At 38.6% G+C, this 16,261-nt stretch overlaps 2 protein-coding genes across 7 annotated transcripts in view; one reads left to right on the top strand and one right to left on the bottom strand.

Moving 5' to 3' along the window:
* LOC120490733 (putative E3 ubiquitin-protein ligase HERC1) overlaps positions 1 to 5,624 on the bottom strand; it is a 90,492-nt gene extending 84,868 nt beyond the window's left edge. For all 6 annotated transcript variants that reach the window (XM_039688121.2, XM_089123892.1, XM_089123893.1 and 3 more), the window contains exon 1: positions 5,321 to 5,624. The gene's annotated coding sequence lies outside the window, so the exon portion shown is untranslated. The remainder of the gene's footprint in view (positions 1 to 5,320) is intronic.
* A 6,652-nt stretch (positions 5,625 to 12,276) lies between these two features.
* On the top strand, positions 12,277 to 14,906 carry esm1 (endothelial cell specific molecule 1). Its single transcript, XM_039688130.2, has 3 exons — positions 12,277 to 12,829; positions 14,374 to 14,517; positions 14,652 to 14,906. Exons 1-3 carry the CDS (start codon positions 12,424 to 12,426, stop codon positions 14,732 to 14,734), a joined length of 633 nt encoding a protein of 210 aa, XP_039544064.1. The 5' UTR covers positions 12,277 to 12,423; the 3' UTR covers positions 14,735 to 14,906.
* Positions 14,907 to 16,261: the final 1,355 nt, after the last annotated feature.

Raw genomic sequence — 16,261 nt, 5'->3', positions numbered from 1 at the left:
AAACCGCTCTCCCACCCCCCCCCCCAAAAAAAAGATGTGCATGTCTTTCCTCCAGAGCCTTTCTGAAGGAAATTTCTTGACAGACTGCACTTGTTTTCCTGTCGGGATGTAAGAAATATACAAGAGAACATAGAAGGGAATCAAGGTCATTTTCCGGAGGCACGGTTTGATAGAACATGAAGAACACATCAGCTTACTACCGAAGACAACAATAGTCATACTGTACATTACAGATTAATTAGCAAATCACTGACCCCTACCCCTATTTGTGACTCATTAATCAGAAGGTTTAGACTTCACCCTAATGTGTAAAAGTGATTACAGACACCAGCGGCTGAAACTAGCCAACGAATAACCTAATTAGACGTCACATGAAAACAGCCTGAAAGCACCTGGGTTTCTCCTCTCTGGATCTCTTTACAACCACAGAGACAGTTAGCATTCATTTGACGAGAACAATGAATACTTCCACTTAAAAACTGTGAGAATGTTTTTTTAGCTCAAACTACAGTATATCTATACCCGTAAACTCCAGATATTTTTTTTTATTCCAGCATTCCCTTTTGCTATCCTTTTCATTTTACATCAGGAACGTACAAAAACATACTTTGTATTACGCGGACATATAAATTCATCCTTGGTGAGTGAGCATGTGAGACCTCTTTAAAAAAAATCTCACTGACCCAAAACTTTTAAATGGCAGCCTGACTATGCATTATCTTTTACGAATCACACACTATACCAAAGCTGTGATTCAGATTCTTTTTTATTTCATGCCATGTCAGCAGTCAAAGCTACTTTCATTAGATTAGAGACGTACTCATGATATCTTATTTCTCGAAAAACATGATCATATGACTATGAAACCTCAATAGCTGTTCAAACAGTATTGAACGACATGATTAATCCAACACTTGGACGGAAGTATGACTCAGATTTAAAATGAAAATCCAGGTCTAAAAACTTGAATGAACCAGACACCATCAGCCTGGGAACTGAACAACCTGGACGCCTGCCTCCATCTCTGCTTGAAATCTCTCACGTCAATGAACCCAGTGACCTACTTGCAAGTTACCACCACTACCCGTTGGTTAGTGTCCATGAGCAACATGACCCAGCACTTCCACGTCTGCCCACCGTCTAACAGCCCAGAACGTATTACACCTGGCAACCTCTACAGTTTCACTATGTATAAAAATAAAAAGGATGCTTCTCAAAGCTGCTTCACAGTTATGTGGGAGATGGTGTGGGACCGAGTGTCACATTCCCCAGGAACTCTGACTAATCCTGCAAAAATCATGACAACAACAAGTCCTTAATGTGGAGGACTATGTAAAGAGATGCTGAGCTTATACTCTGAGGTGTTTACCACTGACATATTGGCGTGAGTACAATGCTATGGGTGTAAATATAGACAAATCTTAGGTTACACATTACTATTAATAATGAGATAGAGGTAGTTATGCACCCAAACAGTAATTTTAGATCATGTTTAAAAATAGAGGCAGAGAACATGCAGTTTTAAACCAGTGTTGATCTGATAGCTCATGGGTGTGCTTTCCAAATTAAAATGGAGGACAAAATAACTGTTGGGTCATTCCTTCGACGAAGTTCAGATTCATGTTCACATGTCTACATGTGTTGGATAGAAAACTCACAATTTTTAATATGAAAATAATATTAAACAGTTTTCTTACACTTTTTTTAATGTCTCTTGCGCTTACCAATGCATTTATTTGATGAAAAATACAGTAAAAACACTAATAATCTGAAATATTATTGCAATTTAAAACACCCGTTTTTTATTTAATGTATTTGTAAATGTAATTTATTCCTGTGATGCAAAGTTCAATTTTCAACATCATTACCCCAGTCTTCAGTGTCACATGACATTTAAAAAAAAATCATTATATGCTGATTTTCTACTCAATAAACATGTATTATTGTCAATATTAAAAACAGTTGTGATTAATTTGGAAATGGAATACATTATGTTCAAGATTTCTTGAGGAATAGAAAGTTCAGCATATTGGACATAGAACTCTTTCTGACCCAAAACATTGGTAATATCTTAGCAATCATTTTTAATTACTTTGGTTTGAGAAAAATAAAAATATCGATTAATCTTTCTTTGGGAAAAACGTTTTAATTGGCAATCAATCTACAGGCTTTTCTGTTTCCTCAATATCACTGTCCATCCAGTTAATCTTTTGTAAAATCCCTTTAACTATAGCCAGTTCCTTAACAACATTATCTTCCAGGTAGTGACATCATTTTAACAGGAAAACAACAGCTCAATCATTAGTATACCAGCAATGGATTTTATTTATGTCTTGTTACTTTTTTGTTTAACTTTAAATAATTCAATCCTGTTTGATAAAATTACAGAAATCATTATGATATTATAAAAAAAACCCTCAAAAGATGGTTAAAAATATCCACATTAACTATTAAAAATATCAAAATTAAATATTAACATTGAAACCCTCATGCAAGCCAACTTTCAATCCCTCACTAATTTTACCATCTTTGTCTTTGTGTAAATAATCACATTTGACCAAAGCCTAAATATGAAAGTATGTGACGCCTTTTTTATGGTAACATTGTCTTACTCAGGATTAGTTCACCCAAAAAATGAAAATCGTCTCATCATTTATTCACCCTCAACCTCAAGTTGTTTCAGACCTGTATGAGTTTCGTTCTTCTGCTGAACACAAAAGAAGATATTTTGAAGAAAGCCAGCATGGTAACCAATCAATAGGAAACCAAAACTACTTGATGGGCCCCATCAACCTCCATATGAAAAAATAAATAAATAAATAAATAAATAAATACTATGGAAGTCAATGGGACCCATCAATGGACATTCTTCAAAATATCGTCTTCATACAGGTTTTCTACATATAGGTTTGCTTCAAACAATTCATACAATGAGTAATGAGTAAACAATGACAGATTTCTCATTTTTGGGTGAACTCTCCCTGAAAAGACAAGCGTAAGAGTTAATGCTGCATAACAGGAGTGACTCAGTAAAAATGTGTATAATAAAAATTATCAATCTGGTGTCTCATTTGATCATTTAAAATAATTAATGAAAAGTTTTCAAGTATTTCTTGGAAACCCAGATGCAAATTAGCTCAGTCAAATAATGGAAACGCACAAAGAATGCTAACCGGAAACAAAAAGCGCATGGAACCATAGGGCCATTCCCAGCCACAGAGGTCAAGGACTGAGCTTGAATCTGTCAGACAAACATAACGCTGCCCAGCCAAGAGTTTCCACTGCCAAGTGCCTATCACTGCTGACCTTCTGTTGAAATGAGAGAGTGAATTCAATTCAGCCAGTCAAAAGGGGGCTGATAGTCTGAACACCTGACTAATCCAGGGCAACTGTGACAACTAAAACTTCTGTCCGGTGTGATCACATTTCACACAGAGGGCATCAAAATATAGGACATGAAGAGAAAATGGTATACGCACAACTGTGAACTCAAAAGTTGAGCTTTGGGGTTTGTGCTGAGAGCCACATGTCTCCTGTTAAAGTGATACTCCACTTTTTTTGGGAAATAGGCTCATTTTACCACTCCCCCAGAGTTAAACAGTTGGGTTTTACCGTTTTCGAATCCATTCAGCCGATTTTTTGATATTTAGAAGAATGTCAGTAACCAGACAGTTTCTGGTCTCATTGACTTCCATAGTATATTTTTTTCCTGTCTGGTTACTGATATTCTTCTAAATATCAAAAAAAAATCAGCTGAATAGATTCGAAAACGGTAAAACCCAACTGTTTAACTCTGGGGGAGTGGTAAAATGAGCCTATTTCCAAAAAATGTGGAGTATCCCTTTAAGATATTTGGATCGAATTGTTTGCAGACATGAACAATAAAGATGGTGATTACGACACACACAATACATGCTACGGTGAAGTTCTCCTCACAGATTTAAGAAACTGACTGATAATTATTTATTAGAACTAATTATTATTATATTACAACCAAAATGATTATTTAGCCAAAGTGATTGTCAGTCCACTTCTTGTGGGAACAGTAATCATGGAATAGCCTGGTCTTAGAGTTCTTCCATCATTTACACACGTTCACGTTCTTCCAAGCCGGCATGAATTACTTTTTTCATACTAATATATTTTGCATAAAATAAATACAATGAAAGTAAATGGGGACTGGAGCTATAAAGCTCCAATAAATACAAAAAATAAAAACACCATAGAATGAATCCAATCAACTTCTGCATTATATTAAGATTTCTGCAACAATAAGATAGTTTTGTTTGCGAAGAGATCTAAATTATTAAAGTTATTTACCACAAATTTTCATTCTGGCTCCGAAATATCTTTTGCACTGTGCACATTTAAATGAATTGACTTAACAAATGACATGCAGAGAACCAGTTATTTTTGACTTCACTGACGAGTTGAATTAATATTCACATGAATTAATTATGATATTTCAAGGTGCCTTATGTCATTTTTAAGCTCGACTCGACAGCCCTGATGTCCATTCACTATCATTGTATGGAAAAGATAAGCATTGACAAAATTCTGCAAAATATATTTTTGCATTCCACATATAGGACAGGAAAACATTAGGGTTAGGGTGAGTAAATGATGACAGTATATTTTCATTTTTGGGTGAACTGTCCCTTTAAATGCATTGCTCAAAGGAACAATGGAGACAGTTCACGGTTCACCTGTTCTCTGCTGTACAGACCAAATTGGACCAGCATGAATTTCAAAGTTTGGTGCTTGTCTAGATATTGGGCCAATACTTTTAAGCAAAACACAATGCTGGTCAACCAGTATTGTCTTTCTAATAAGGCTGGTTAACCAAGGGAGGCTTGCTTTGATAAGGGAGTTACATTCAGAATCAGGCATCAAAAGGTCTTTTAGGACAGTGGTTTGAACCTACAATCTATAACCCCAACACCACAAAACTCCCCAAAATCTGCTATTGTGTTAAGCATGGTGGACCAGAATGCATCAGTTATGGTCTTCCAAACAATGCACTGTCCATCTAAACCCTGAGTTTTGATCAAATACAACACATTATGCAAAATGTGAACACAATTAGATCAGTTACCACAACAACATGTATGAACTGTCACTTGGACAAGACTTGACATGGAATTGACGTACATTGTTGCATCAGCTGAGACTAAAAACAACAGTGATAGATACAAAAATAGCTGACATGACGAGCTCAACTGTTTAAAGAGCTAAACCACATTACGGATAGCAGCTACGTAAAACAATTATCAGATAGTGTCGAATGAAATATAAAAAAGACAGTGTAAATAACGCTTACCAAACGATTCGAAATTCTCTCTTCTGTCATTCACGCCCAGCAGATCAACCCACTGCCTGCCCCCCGCAAGGCTCTTTAAACCTGCTGTCTATCAGAAAGGACGTGAATTCTCCGCTTTATTATCAACCATATCCTGTATTTACTTTCACAAATACACACTTTTGAATTAAATATAACTAAACGACACCCGGCAAAGAGGAGTTACGCAATGCGAGGACGAAATGCCGGTTAATCTCGCGCTGGAGGGTGTTTATAGTAGGGCAGGTTGCCGCTCCGCAAAGCTGTTGCCATGAAAAATAGCGGCGTTCGGTTCGGGAATGCGCGTACAGCGGAGGATTTTACGCATACGGCGTAGAGTCGTGACGTCATGACGTTTATATCATAAGGGTCCGTTATGTCTAGGTTTTGTTTTTGTGATATTATTTACCATTACTGTATCAGGGTTATTACCGTTAAATATATATATATATATTTTTTTTACCATTTTGTTTATTGAAATAAAATAAAAAAATCGCTGTTCTTTTTAATCAATGAATCCTGAAGGTACCAAACAAATATTAAGCAGCAGAACTGTTTACAACATTTATATTAATAAATCATATAAGAATGGTTTCTGAAGGATCATGTGACACTGAAGACTAGAGTAATAGCTGATTAATATTCTGCTTTGCATCACAGGAATTACAGTTTTTTTTTATTTGCTTTGGTACTATTTTCACAAGTAAGATGTACATTTTCAAAACTCTTAGTGCTAATATCACAACAGATCATCAAAAGTGCACTTTTTTCAAACATTTCATCATGTTTTCAACTGTGTTAGTAGCTACAATTCACACAATCACAAAGTATCCTTTTCACAACACAAAATAAGTGTTTCATCTACATTATTGTTTCATTCACAGTAACTGCCTTTCATAAAGCTCTTACTATCAAACTTTTGATTTGCATCTCTTTTTGTTCAGTTTAATACTTTTGTCTATTATTTAATCCAACAGATCTTAATGGTTAATCAATTAATCATTTGGTAAACCTATAGATTTTCATTTCAGCAATATACAGTATATGGATTTTGAGAACTACAGAAATACTGTAATTACAATTTAAAATACATTCAAATAATAGAAAACCACTACTTTAAATTGTTGTTAAACAGTTGTTCTACTGGGGGACTTCAACGCTCACGTGGGTAACGACAGTGACACCTGGAGGGGCGTGATTGGGAGGAACGGCCCCCCCGACCTGAACCCGAGTGGTGTTCAGTTATTGGACTTCTGTGCTAGTTACAGTTTGTCCATAACGAACACCATGTTCAAGCATAAGGGTGTCCACCAGTGCACGTGGCACCAGGACACCCTAGGTCGTAGGTCGATGATCGACTTTGTGGTCGTTTCATCTGACCTGCGGCCATATGTCTTGGACACTCGGGTGAAGAGAGGGGCGGAGCTGTCAACTGATCACCACCTGGTGGTGAGTTGGATCCGATGGCGGGGGAGGAGGCTGGACGGACTCGGCAGACCCAAGCGTACTGTAAGGGTTTGCTGGGAACGTTTGGCCGAATCTCCTGTCAGAAAGATCTTCAACTCTCACCTCCGGCAGAGCTACGACCAGATCCCGAGGGAGGCTGGAGATATTGAGTCTGAGTGGACCATGTTCTCCACCTCCATTGTCGAAGCAGCTGCTCGGAGCTGTGGCCGTAAGGTCTCCGGTGCCTGTCGAGGCGGCAATCCTCGAACCCGGTGGTGGACACCGGAAGTAAAGGATGCCGTCAAGCTGAAGAAGGAGTCCTATCGGGCCTGGTTGGCTCGTGGGACTCCAGAGGCAGCTGACGGGTACCGGCAGGCCAAGCGGACTGCGGCCCGGGTGGTCGTGGAGGCAAAAACTCGGGCCTGGGAGGAGTTCGGTGAGGCCATGGAGAAGGACTATCGGCTGGCCTCGAAGAGATTCTGGCAAACTGTCCGGCGCCTCAGGAGGGGGAAGCAGTCCCCTACCAATGCTGTTTACAGTAGGGGTGGGCGGCTGTTGACCTCGACTGGGGATGTCGTCGGACGGTGGAAGGAATACTTCGAGGACCTCCTCAATCCCGCCGTCACGTCTTCCATTGAGGAAGCAGAGGCTGAGGGCTCGGAGGTGAACTCGTCCATCACCCTAGCTGAGGTCACCGAGGTAGTCAAGAAACTCCTCGGTGGCAAGGCACCGGGGGTGGATGAGATCCGCCCCGAATACCTCAAGTCTCTGGATGCTGTGGGGCTGTCTTGGTTGACACGCCTCTGCAGCATCGCGTGGCGGTCGGGGACAGTGCCTCTGGGATGGCAGACCGGGGTGGTGGTTCCTCTTTTTAAGAAGGGGGACCGGAAGGTGTGTTCCAACTATAGGGGGATCACACTTCTCAGCCTCCCTGGGAAAGTCTATGCCAGGGTACTGGAGAGGAGAATACGGCCGATAGTGGAACCTCGGATTCAGGAGGAACAGTGCGGTTTTCGTCCTGGCCGTGGAACACTGGACCAGCTCTATACTCTCTACAGGGTGCTGGAGGGTTCATGGGAGTTTGCCCAACCAGTCCACATGTGTTTTGTGGATTTGGAGAAGGCATTCGACTGTGTCCCCCGAGGCGGCCTGTGGAGGGTGCTCCGGGAATATGGGGTCCGGGGTCCTTTGCTAAGGGCTGTCCGGTCCCTGTATGACCGAAGCAGGAGCTTGGTTCGCATTGCCGGTAGTAAGTCAGACTTCTTCCCGGTGCATGTTGGACTCCGGCAGGGCTGCCCTTTGTCGCCGGTTCTGTTCATAATTTTTATGGACAGAATTTCTAGGCGCAGCCAGGGGCCGGAGGGCGTCAGGTTTGGGGACCACACGATCTCGTCTCTGCTCTTCGCGGATGATGTTGTCGTGTTGGCCCCTTCACACCAGGACCTTCAGCATGCACTGGGACGGTTTGCAGCCGAGTGTGAAGCGGCTGGGATGAAAATAAGCACCTCCAAATCCGAGGCCATGGTCCTCAGCCGGAAAAGGGTGGCTTGCCCACTTCAGGTTGGTGGAGAGATCCTTCCTCAGGTGGAGGAGTTTAAGTATCTTGGGGTTTTGTTCACGAGTGAGGGAAGGATGGAACGGGAGATTGACAGACGGATCGGTGCAGCTTCAGCAGTAATGCGGTCGATGTACCGGTCTGTTGTGGTAAAGAAGGAGCTGAGCCGTAAGGCAAAGCTCTCGATTTACCAGTCAATCTACGTTCCTACTCTCACCTATGGTCATGAGCTTTGGGTCATGACCGAAAGGACAAGATCCCGGATACAGGCGGCTGAAATGAGCTTTCTCCGCAGGGTGGCTGGGCGATCCCTTAGAGATAGGGTGAGAAGCTCGGTCACTCGGGAGGAGCTCAGACTAGAGCCGCTGCTCCTCCACATCGAGAGGGGTCAGCTGAGGTGGCTCGGGCATCTGTTCCGGATGCCTCCTGGACGCCTTCCTGGGGAGGTGTTCCGGGCACGTCCCACTGGGCGGAGGCCCCGGGGAAGACCTAGGACACGCTGGAGAGACTATGTCTCCCGGCTGGCCTGGGAACGCCTCGGTATCCCCCCAGAAGAGCTGGAGGAAGTGTCTAGGGAGAGGGAAGTCTAGGGATCTCTGCTTAGACTGCTGCCCCCGCGACCCGGCCCGGGATGAGCGGAAGAAGATGTATGTATGTATGTATGTACTTTAAATTGTAACACTGTTTCAAAATACTGTTTTTATTATTTTTTATCAAATAAATACAGGCTTGATGAGCATAAGATCAAAAAAATTAAAAGTAGCAATGTTTCCAAACCTTTGAACAGCATTATATACTGTATGTATATGATGAAAAAAAAATAAGACTTATTTCAGCAATTGTCATTTAGTTTAACTGGAAATAAAATGAATAAAAAATAAAACTCAACAAAAAACTAACACTGAAGTAAAAAGACATGAAACCCAAAATAGTCATATTGAAAAATGAAAATAAATATGACAAAAAAATTAAATAAAATTAAAACGGTCTTAAAAATAAAAGCTAATTTAAAATATGTATACAACCTACAATGGTATAAACACTACAATAACAATGTATTTAATGAAGTGAACGGAACACAATTAAAACGGATTTACCATTTTTCACACTATGTTTAATCAATCATTTTATGTTTATGGACAGATTATGAACAAATCATTTATAACAGTTTTGACTTAAATTTCAATCATGTTGCTTGAGAAAGGCTTGGAATATGCAGTAGGACACGAGTCATATGGACCCATCCTTAAAAAGTTTTACAGTGTCATCTGGAGCTTGACAAGCCCATCACAAACCTACAACAAAAGCACACTGAAACCACAGCGCCTTTTTCAAAAAGAGTTTTCATTACAATTCAAAGCAAATCAAAGTCTTCTCTCTTGTCTTAACGCTGAAAGGATGGATGACAGAGAAGTCACTTTCTTCTTCAACCTTCTAATCCTGGCGCTCTGCAGTTTCACCCGTTTCCTGTTTTGTAAGCTTGGCATTGGCCAAGTTTAAACTGTTCTGAAGCGTCATGGATGGCAGGGTAAATAGCTGTGTGAAATGTTGCATCGTCCACCGGAATGAATCTCTGATGCCCCGTTGCTTTCATCCACACTAACCCTCACAATCTCCTCCACAGCTTCAGTGTTTCTCAATACAACATCCACACGCCTCTCAAGCCTTCGCCTGGTGTGTGGTGGCTTCTTCTGCAAGTGTTTTTTTGGGAAGTTAAAGATGGTGGGAACAGCAGCTGAAGTAAGGCGCACTTTGCCCAGACGAGTTGTAAAGAAACAGATATCTTCAAAGTGGACAGAACACAGCCACTGCTTCAGCCTGCTCTTATCATCTAAGGGAAACTGAAGGAGAGATAAAGAAATAGACAAGTGGATATATATATATATAGAGAGAGAGAGAGAGAGAGAGAGAGAGAGAGAGAGAGAGAGAGAGAGAGAGAGAGAGAGAGAGAGAGAGAGAGAGAGAGAGAGAGAGAGAGAGAGAGAGAGAGAGAGAGAGAGAGAGAGAGAGAGAGAGAGAGAGAGAGAGAGACTTATTCAGAAGACTGGATCAACCGATTCACTACAAGATTCAAAGATTCGATTCAAAAGAAGCATCGCTGAATGCACAGTAATTTCGTTCGTTACAACTGTTCAAATGTGATTTAATATAAGATGTACTGCTGGTTAAAAAAACATTCTGTTTTAACAAATAATCAGTTTACTTTTAATAAAAACGTCATCCAGCGGAAAACGTTTTTACATAAATATTGGCAGAAAAATTGAATGTGAACTATGCCTTCTTATTTATTTATGTATTTAGTTTTGTTTTGATTGTTTATTTTCTGTTATTATTTGTATGTTACCTTTTCTGCAATTTAAAAAAAAAATAAAATAAATATTGGCAGAAAGAAATCATAAATAAAAGTAAAATCATTCATAAATCATAAAGTAAATATAACTTACCGAAAAAAATGTACACTACAACCTTGTGAGTGGCGATTTGTACAATTTATAGCAGCGCACGGCATCATATAAAGCTACAAGTTGAAAGCAATGACTAAAAATATAAAACTACAGAAAAAATACGAAGGCATGCACAAGAAATACTTGCTCTGGAACTTCTGTCGTCTGACAAACCGATTCTTTCCGCCTCCTACTGGACTGGAGTGTAGAGAGTCAGGATGTGGTTGAATGAAAAAAACACAATAACTATTGTCACAGTATCATAAAAATTATCCATACGAGTCCGCATATCTTCTGAAGCCACAATGACTTGCGTGAGGAACACACAGAAGTTAAATTAGTTAAATCACCCAGTTATATTAAAGCCTTCCCTGGTTCTACCGTAGATATCCTGCCATTATTTAATGAAACAGCGCCATCCAGTGACGGATAGCCTTCACTGCAGCGCTGCTGCATTATGTCTTGTGTTCATTTCCGAATTATAAACTTTTATAAAGACTAAATCGGACGCAGAATGCAGAAAAGAGAATTCAAAGATTTTGACTTTCAAGATAGGTTTATACATGTCTCATTAAAACTCAGTGGAAAACTATGTATGCTTAGTAAAATAACGTAGCCTAATAAAATTAGATTATTTCAAGGCATTTTCTATCAATTATCATTTTTATGAAAAACATAAATTATACATTAAAAAGACGTTTTTTTCTAGATTTACCTATTTAGATGAATATTCATTACATATTAGGCTATTCATTAGGCTATAATAAAGAATTCTAAATGAGTTAAAAAAATATTTATTTTGTAAAACAATCTTGAACTTAAAATTAAACATAGGATTTTATTTTTTTATCTTTTACGTATGAATATGAATCACATAAACTGAATGGTTCATTCCCTTGTTCCAGATTTATTCGAAATGTTTTATTAAACTCTAGTTTTATTCATTTAAAATAGGCTACTTAATAAAAAGTAAGGATGGTTTAATTTAATTTGATGAAATGCGTACATTGCTAACTGTTTTTAGTGTATCTTGATATTTTCTTTAAGAAAAAAAAAGCAGAGAAAAGAAATGTTCAGATCACAGGCCACTGAAAGAATGCATCGAAACGTCGATATGTTATATTTATATAAAATGTCTCCATATTCACACACATAATCTCCACAAAGACACTCTTCATGTCATTCTATAAATAAAATAAAGAAATAATCTAGGTTGTCTTGCTGTATACTGACTGGCTCATTTAGGCTGTCTGAGCACATTTAATAGCCGAATAATTGCATTAAATATTGCATGTTGTTTGGGTTTAGGGGTTTTTATGATTACAATGACAGAAGAGACTTAGGCCTACTTTCCTTCTCAAACTAGGAAAGGACCATTTTAATGCTCCTCTGACCGAAAACATCTCGTCATGCACGTTCACGTCAGGGTCACGAGGGTCATCTTTAAAATCCTTCAAACAAACAACTTCAGACTTCAGTGATGACATCAATTCCTGGATGGCAGCACGGCTCTAATTCCACTTCCACGCCGGATTTCTAAAACAGGGGTGGGGGGGCTGGCAAATAGACAACAACACCGGATTGAGGAAATTGACGAGGGCATACTATGTGCAAAACAAACTTGTTTAAAGCTGACAGGCATGCAGCACGAGCTGTTTCATTCACTGTCCCATCTAAGAAGAGAACAGCTCCTCCCTAGTGCACAGCATCCAGCGTGGGGTTCGCTATCGCTTCCAGTCATGCGTTTTTACGCGATCCCAGTGTTCCTGTTGATAGTGTTTGGAGGTGCTGACGCGTGGGGTCCCGGGGGTAAATACGCCGTCCACTGCCCGGACAGATGCTCCACCGCGCAGTGCGGCTCGACGCAGCGCTGCAGGCGCACGGTGCTGGATGACTGCGGGTGCTGTCAGGTCTGTGCTGCGGGACGGGGAGAGCACTGCTACCGCACCGTGTCCGGGATGCACGGCGTCAAGTGCGGACCGGGACTCTTCTGTGACTTCTACAAGGACGAGGATGATTATGGAGATGAATATGGCATCTGTAAAGGTACAGTCTGCTCTGCTTGTGCACCTGTTTAGGCAGATGGGATTGTGCATGGGGGGGGAATCCACTTATTCAAAGTATTCAATGATTTTGTAATCAGTGATGTTTTCAGGATTAACACAACTGAACTTAAAATCAAATGCAACTTTCAGAGCAAGAGAACACTTTAAAACGATTTCAATTAAGGTGACATGAAGACATGTCCAAAGAGATGAATCACAGATCTTCTCTTTATTTAAATCAAATAATTGAATATATATTTATCTATACTCTAGGCTAAATATTTACTATATACATATATATATATATATATATATATATCACAGATCATCTCTATATAAATCAAATTATTGAAAAAAAAATATATATATCAATTTACATGAAATATATTATATTTCACAGATCATCTCTTTATATAAATCAAATTAATGAATCTATCTATCTATCTATCTATCTATCTATCTATCTATCTATCTATCTATCTATCTATCTATCTATACTCTATATATTTACTCTATATAAATCAATTTACATGAAATATATTATATTTCACAGATCATCTCTTTATATAAATAATATATATATATATATATATATATATATATATATATATATATATATATACATTTGTATAAATGTGAATTTGTGTTTATAAATTAATTATGTTCACAGATGTTCTAATGAAACACTGTTTATTCAAATTTAAGTTATGTTATTATTTTCTTCTATTATTTTGATGTTTTTATTATGTATCCCACGGTTTGGTAATATTGTATTATTTACAGTCCTGCCAATTAAGCTATTTTAAATTTGAATTTATATATATATTTATATATCAAACCTTAAATATTGTGTCTCATGGTCAATATACTGTAGTTTTTATAAAGGCTTTAAAAAAAGAAGAATCATAAAGGAATTTCAAAACAATTTGTATAGAAGAAACTATGCGTATGCATGGGGAAAACAAATATTATAACAAAATGATTACAAAATCTTTATAATATTGTATTATGTCTGTTAACTGTCCTCACAAATTGAGAATTGATTGTTGAATAGCTAATGTATCACACAGCTTCAACTCACCTGTTCAATGCAGATTTTTCTTTTTAGGGTATTCAAATATTTACCAAAAGCCTCATGTTAGCTGGAGTTTTTTGTGTGATCTCAGGTTACAGGTTAAAGAACAGTTCAGCATACTAAAGAAAACTCAACCCCAGAGTGTCTTTTCAGTGGAGTCCTTCTAGGGCCCCTCAAATTATCACTTAATGTATTATGTAAGGACAACGTGAGTTGGTGAATGAACACTTTGTATTATCCCTCCACACCAATCCCTCACACTCGGCCCTTTAATCGAGTGTTAGATGTAAGTGAGCCTTTCTGATCCTTTTGCACTTTATACACAAATACTGGATCAGCAATTAGCAAACATCTTCAAAACGAGAGTATTTGCCAATGACAAGTGGAAAAGTCATGGCAAATATTTACCTCCGGATTCTGTACTGGCTAAATTAGCTGTAACATGTCTTTTTTTTCCCCCCTCTTATTAGAATGCACGTATGGGACGTATGGTATGGAATGTCGGAAAGCATGCAACTGTAAAGCAGGTGGACTGTGTGACAGAGAGACGGGTGCTTGTCTGTCCTTTAAATTCTTGGCTAAAATGGCCATGCTGAAATCTCATTCAAATGAAGGTGAGTTTATTGTTTAGTGATTCATTTTAATGATACATTTTTAAAAAATCACCTTTGATATGTGTCCTTTGTTATGATGTGAAAGTGTGTAGAATATGATTTGTATTAAATATTGTTTTTTAATCACATGACAGGTAATGAACTGGGCTCGGGTGACACGAACACTGAAACCAGCAGCAATCGGTCCTCCGCTCGCAATTTCCTCCCCCCTCGCTGACAGAAACTCACACTCTTCAGTTTAGTTAGTGTACATGTAGCATAATATATTCAAGGAGCAAACGGATTTATTTTAATATGTTTAAAAGGAAGACGATATGTTTTATTCTGTATATTTTACATATGTGTATGCCAGTTATGTATTTATTCCAAAGCATGTCTCCATGAAGTCACACTCACACACATATATGCAATCATCGATTAGAGATTAGTGACAAAATAATAATGTTCCCTCAGAAACGTATTATGCTTAGATGTTAAAATGATGGTTGAACTGAATGAACACACACAAACACTTTTACATTATGAATGTATTGCAATTAAACATGCAGCAGTGTTTATATAATCATATTTAATGACAAACACATTCTAAGAGTATATACCAGGCTCAGTTCCAAGACTGATCAGCATTAGCATCAGTTATGACTTCACATTTGACCGCATGCTAAACTCCATCAGGTTTTTAATGTGGTATATTAAGGCCAGATTGTTATAATTTATGGACTGTATATCCTTCCAATATGTTTGTAAATTATTATGTGTAAATCTTTGCTTTAAACCCCCATTGAAAGAGATAATATGAATTCTTACAACTTTATGTATGAGATTTAAATTAAAACCATGTCATTCTGAGAAAAATTATCCTGGTTCATTTTCTTTTTTTGTCAAGTATTTAAAGTGGAATCTCTTTTTAGAATATTTTAAAAGTGTGAAAACGAATGATAACTGTGATAACTATGTTATGTATTATGTTTAAATATACACACACATGTACATACTGTAGGCTACATTTTATATCGTATATATATATATATATATATACACACACACACACATGAACACATACACATGGACACATATATAGACTCACCTAAAGGATTATTTGGAACACAGGAACATACGAATACTGTGTTTGACCCCCTTTTGCCTTTAGAACTGCCTTACGTGGCATTGATTCAACAAGGTGCTGAAAACATTGTTGGCCCATATTGATAGGATAGCATCTTGCAGTTGATGGAGATTTGTGGGATGCACATGCAGGGCACGAAGCTCCCGTTACACCACATCCCAAAGATTCTCTATGCTCTACTGTGGGGGCCATACAGCAGTTTTTATGCTGCATTTTAGTACTCAGTGTCATGTTCAAGAAACCAATTTGAAATGATTCATGCTTTTTGACATGGTGCATTATCCTGCTGGAAGTAGCCATCAGATAAGAAACGCAAAACACATTATATAAAGGTAATAAATTGATTAGCATTTGATCAAGTGAAATAAGTATTTGATAGGACACGGGAGGAGCTAATATGACCACTCAAGCCCATCTGAAGTTTGCCAATGAACATCTAATGATCTTATGAATGAACATCTCAGAGAAGGCTTGGGAGGAAGTACTCTTCTGCATAAACTTAACTCGCCGTGTTTGGAGGAAGAGAAATGCTGACTGTGACCCCAAGAACAGTGGAAACATCATCCTGTACCCGTTTCTTTGGGGTACAGGACGACTTCGCCGTGTTGAGGGGCTGAT

This window comes from Pimephales promelas, chromosome 19, assembly GCF_988280905.1.
Source record: "Pimephales promelas chromosome 19, fPimPro1.hap1.1, whole genome shotgun sequence".
NCBI lineage: Eukaryota > Metazoa > Chordata > Actinopteri > Cypriniformes > Leuciscidae > Pimephales > Pimephales promelas.
This window is presented reverse-complemented; position numbering and strand designations above follow the sequence as displayed.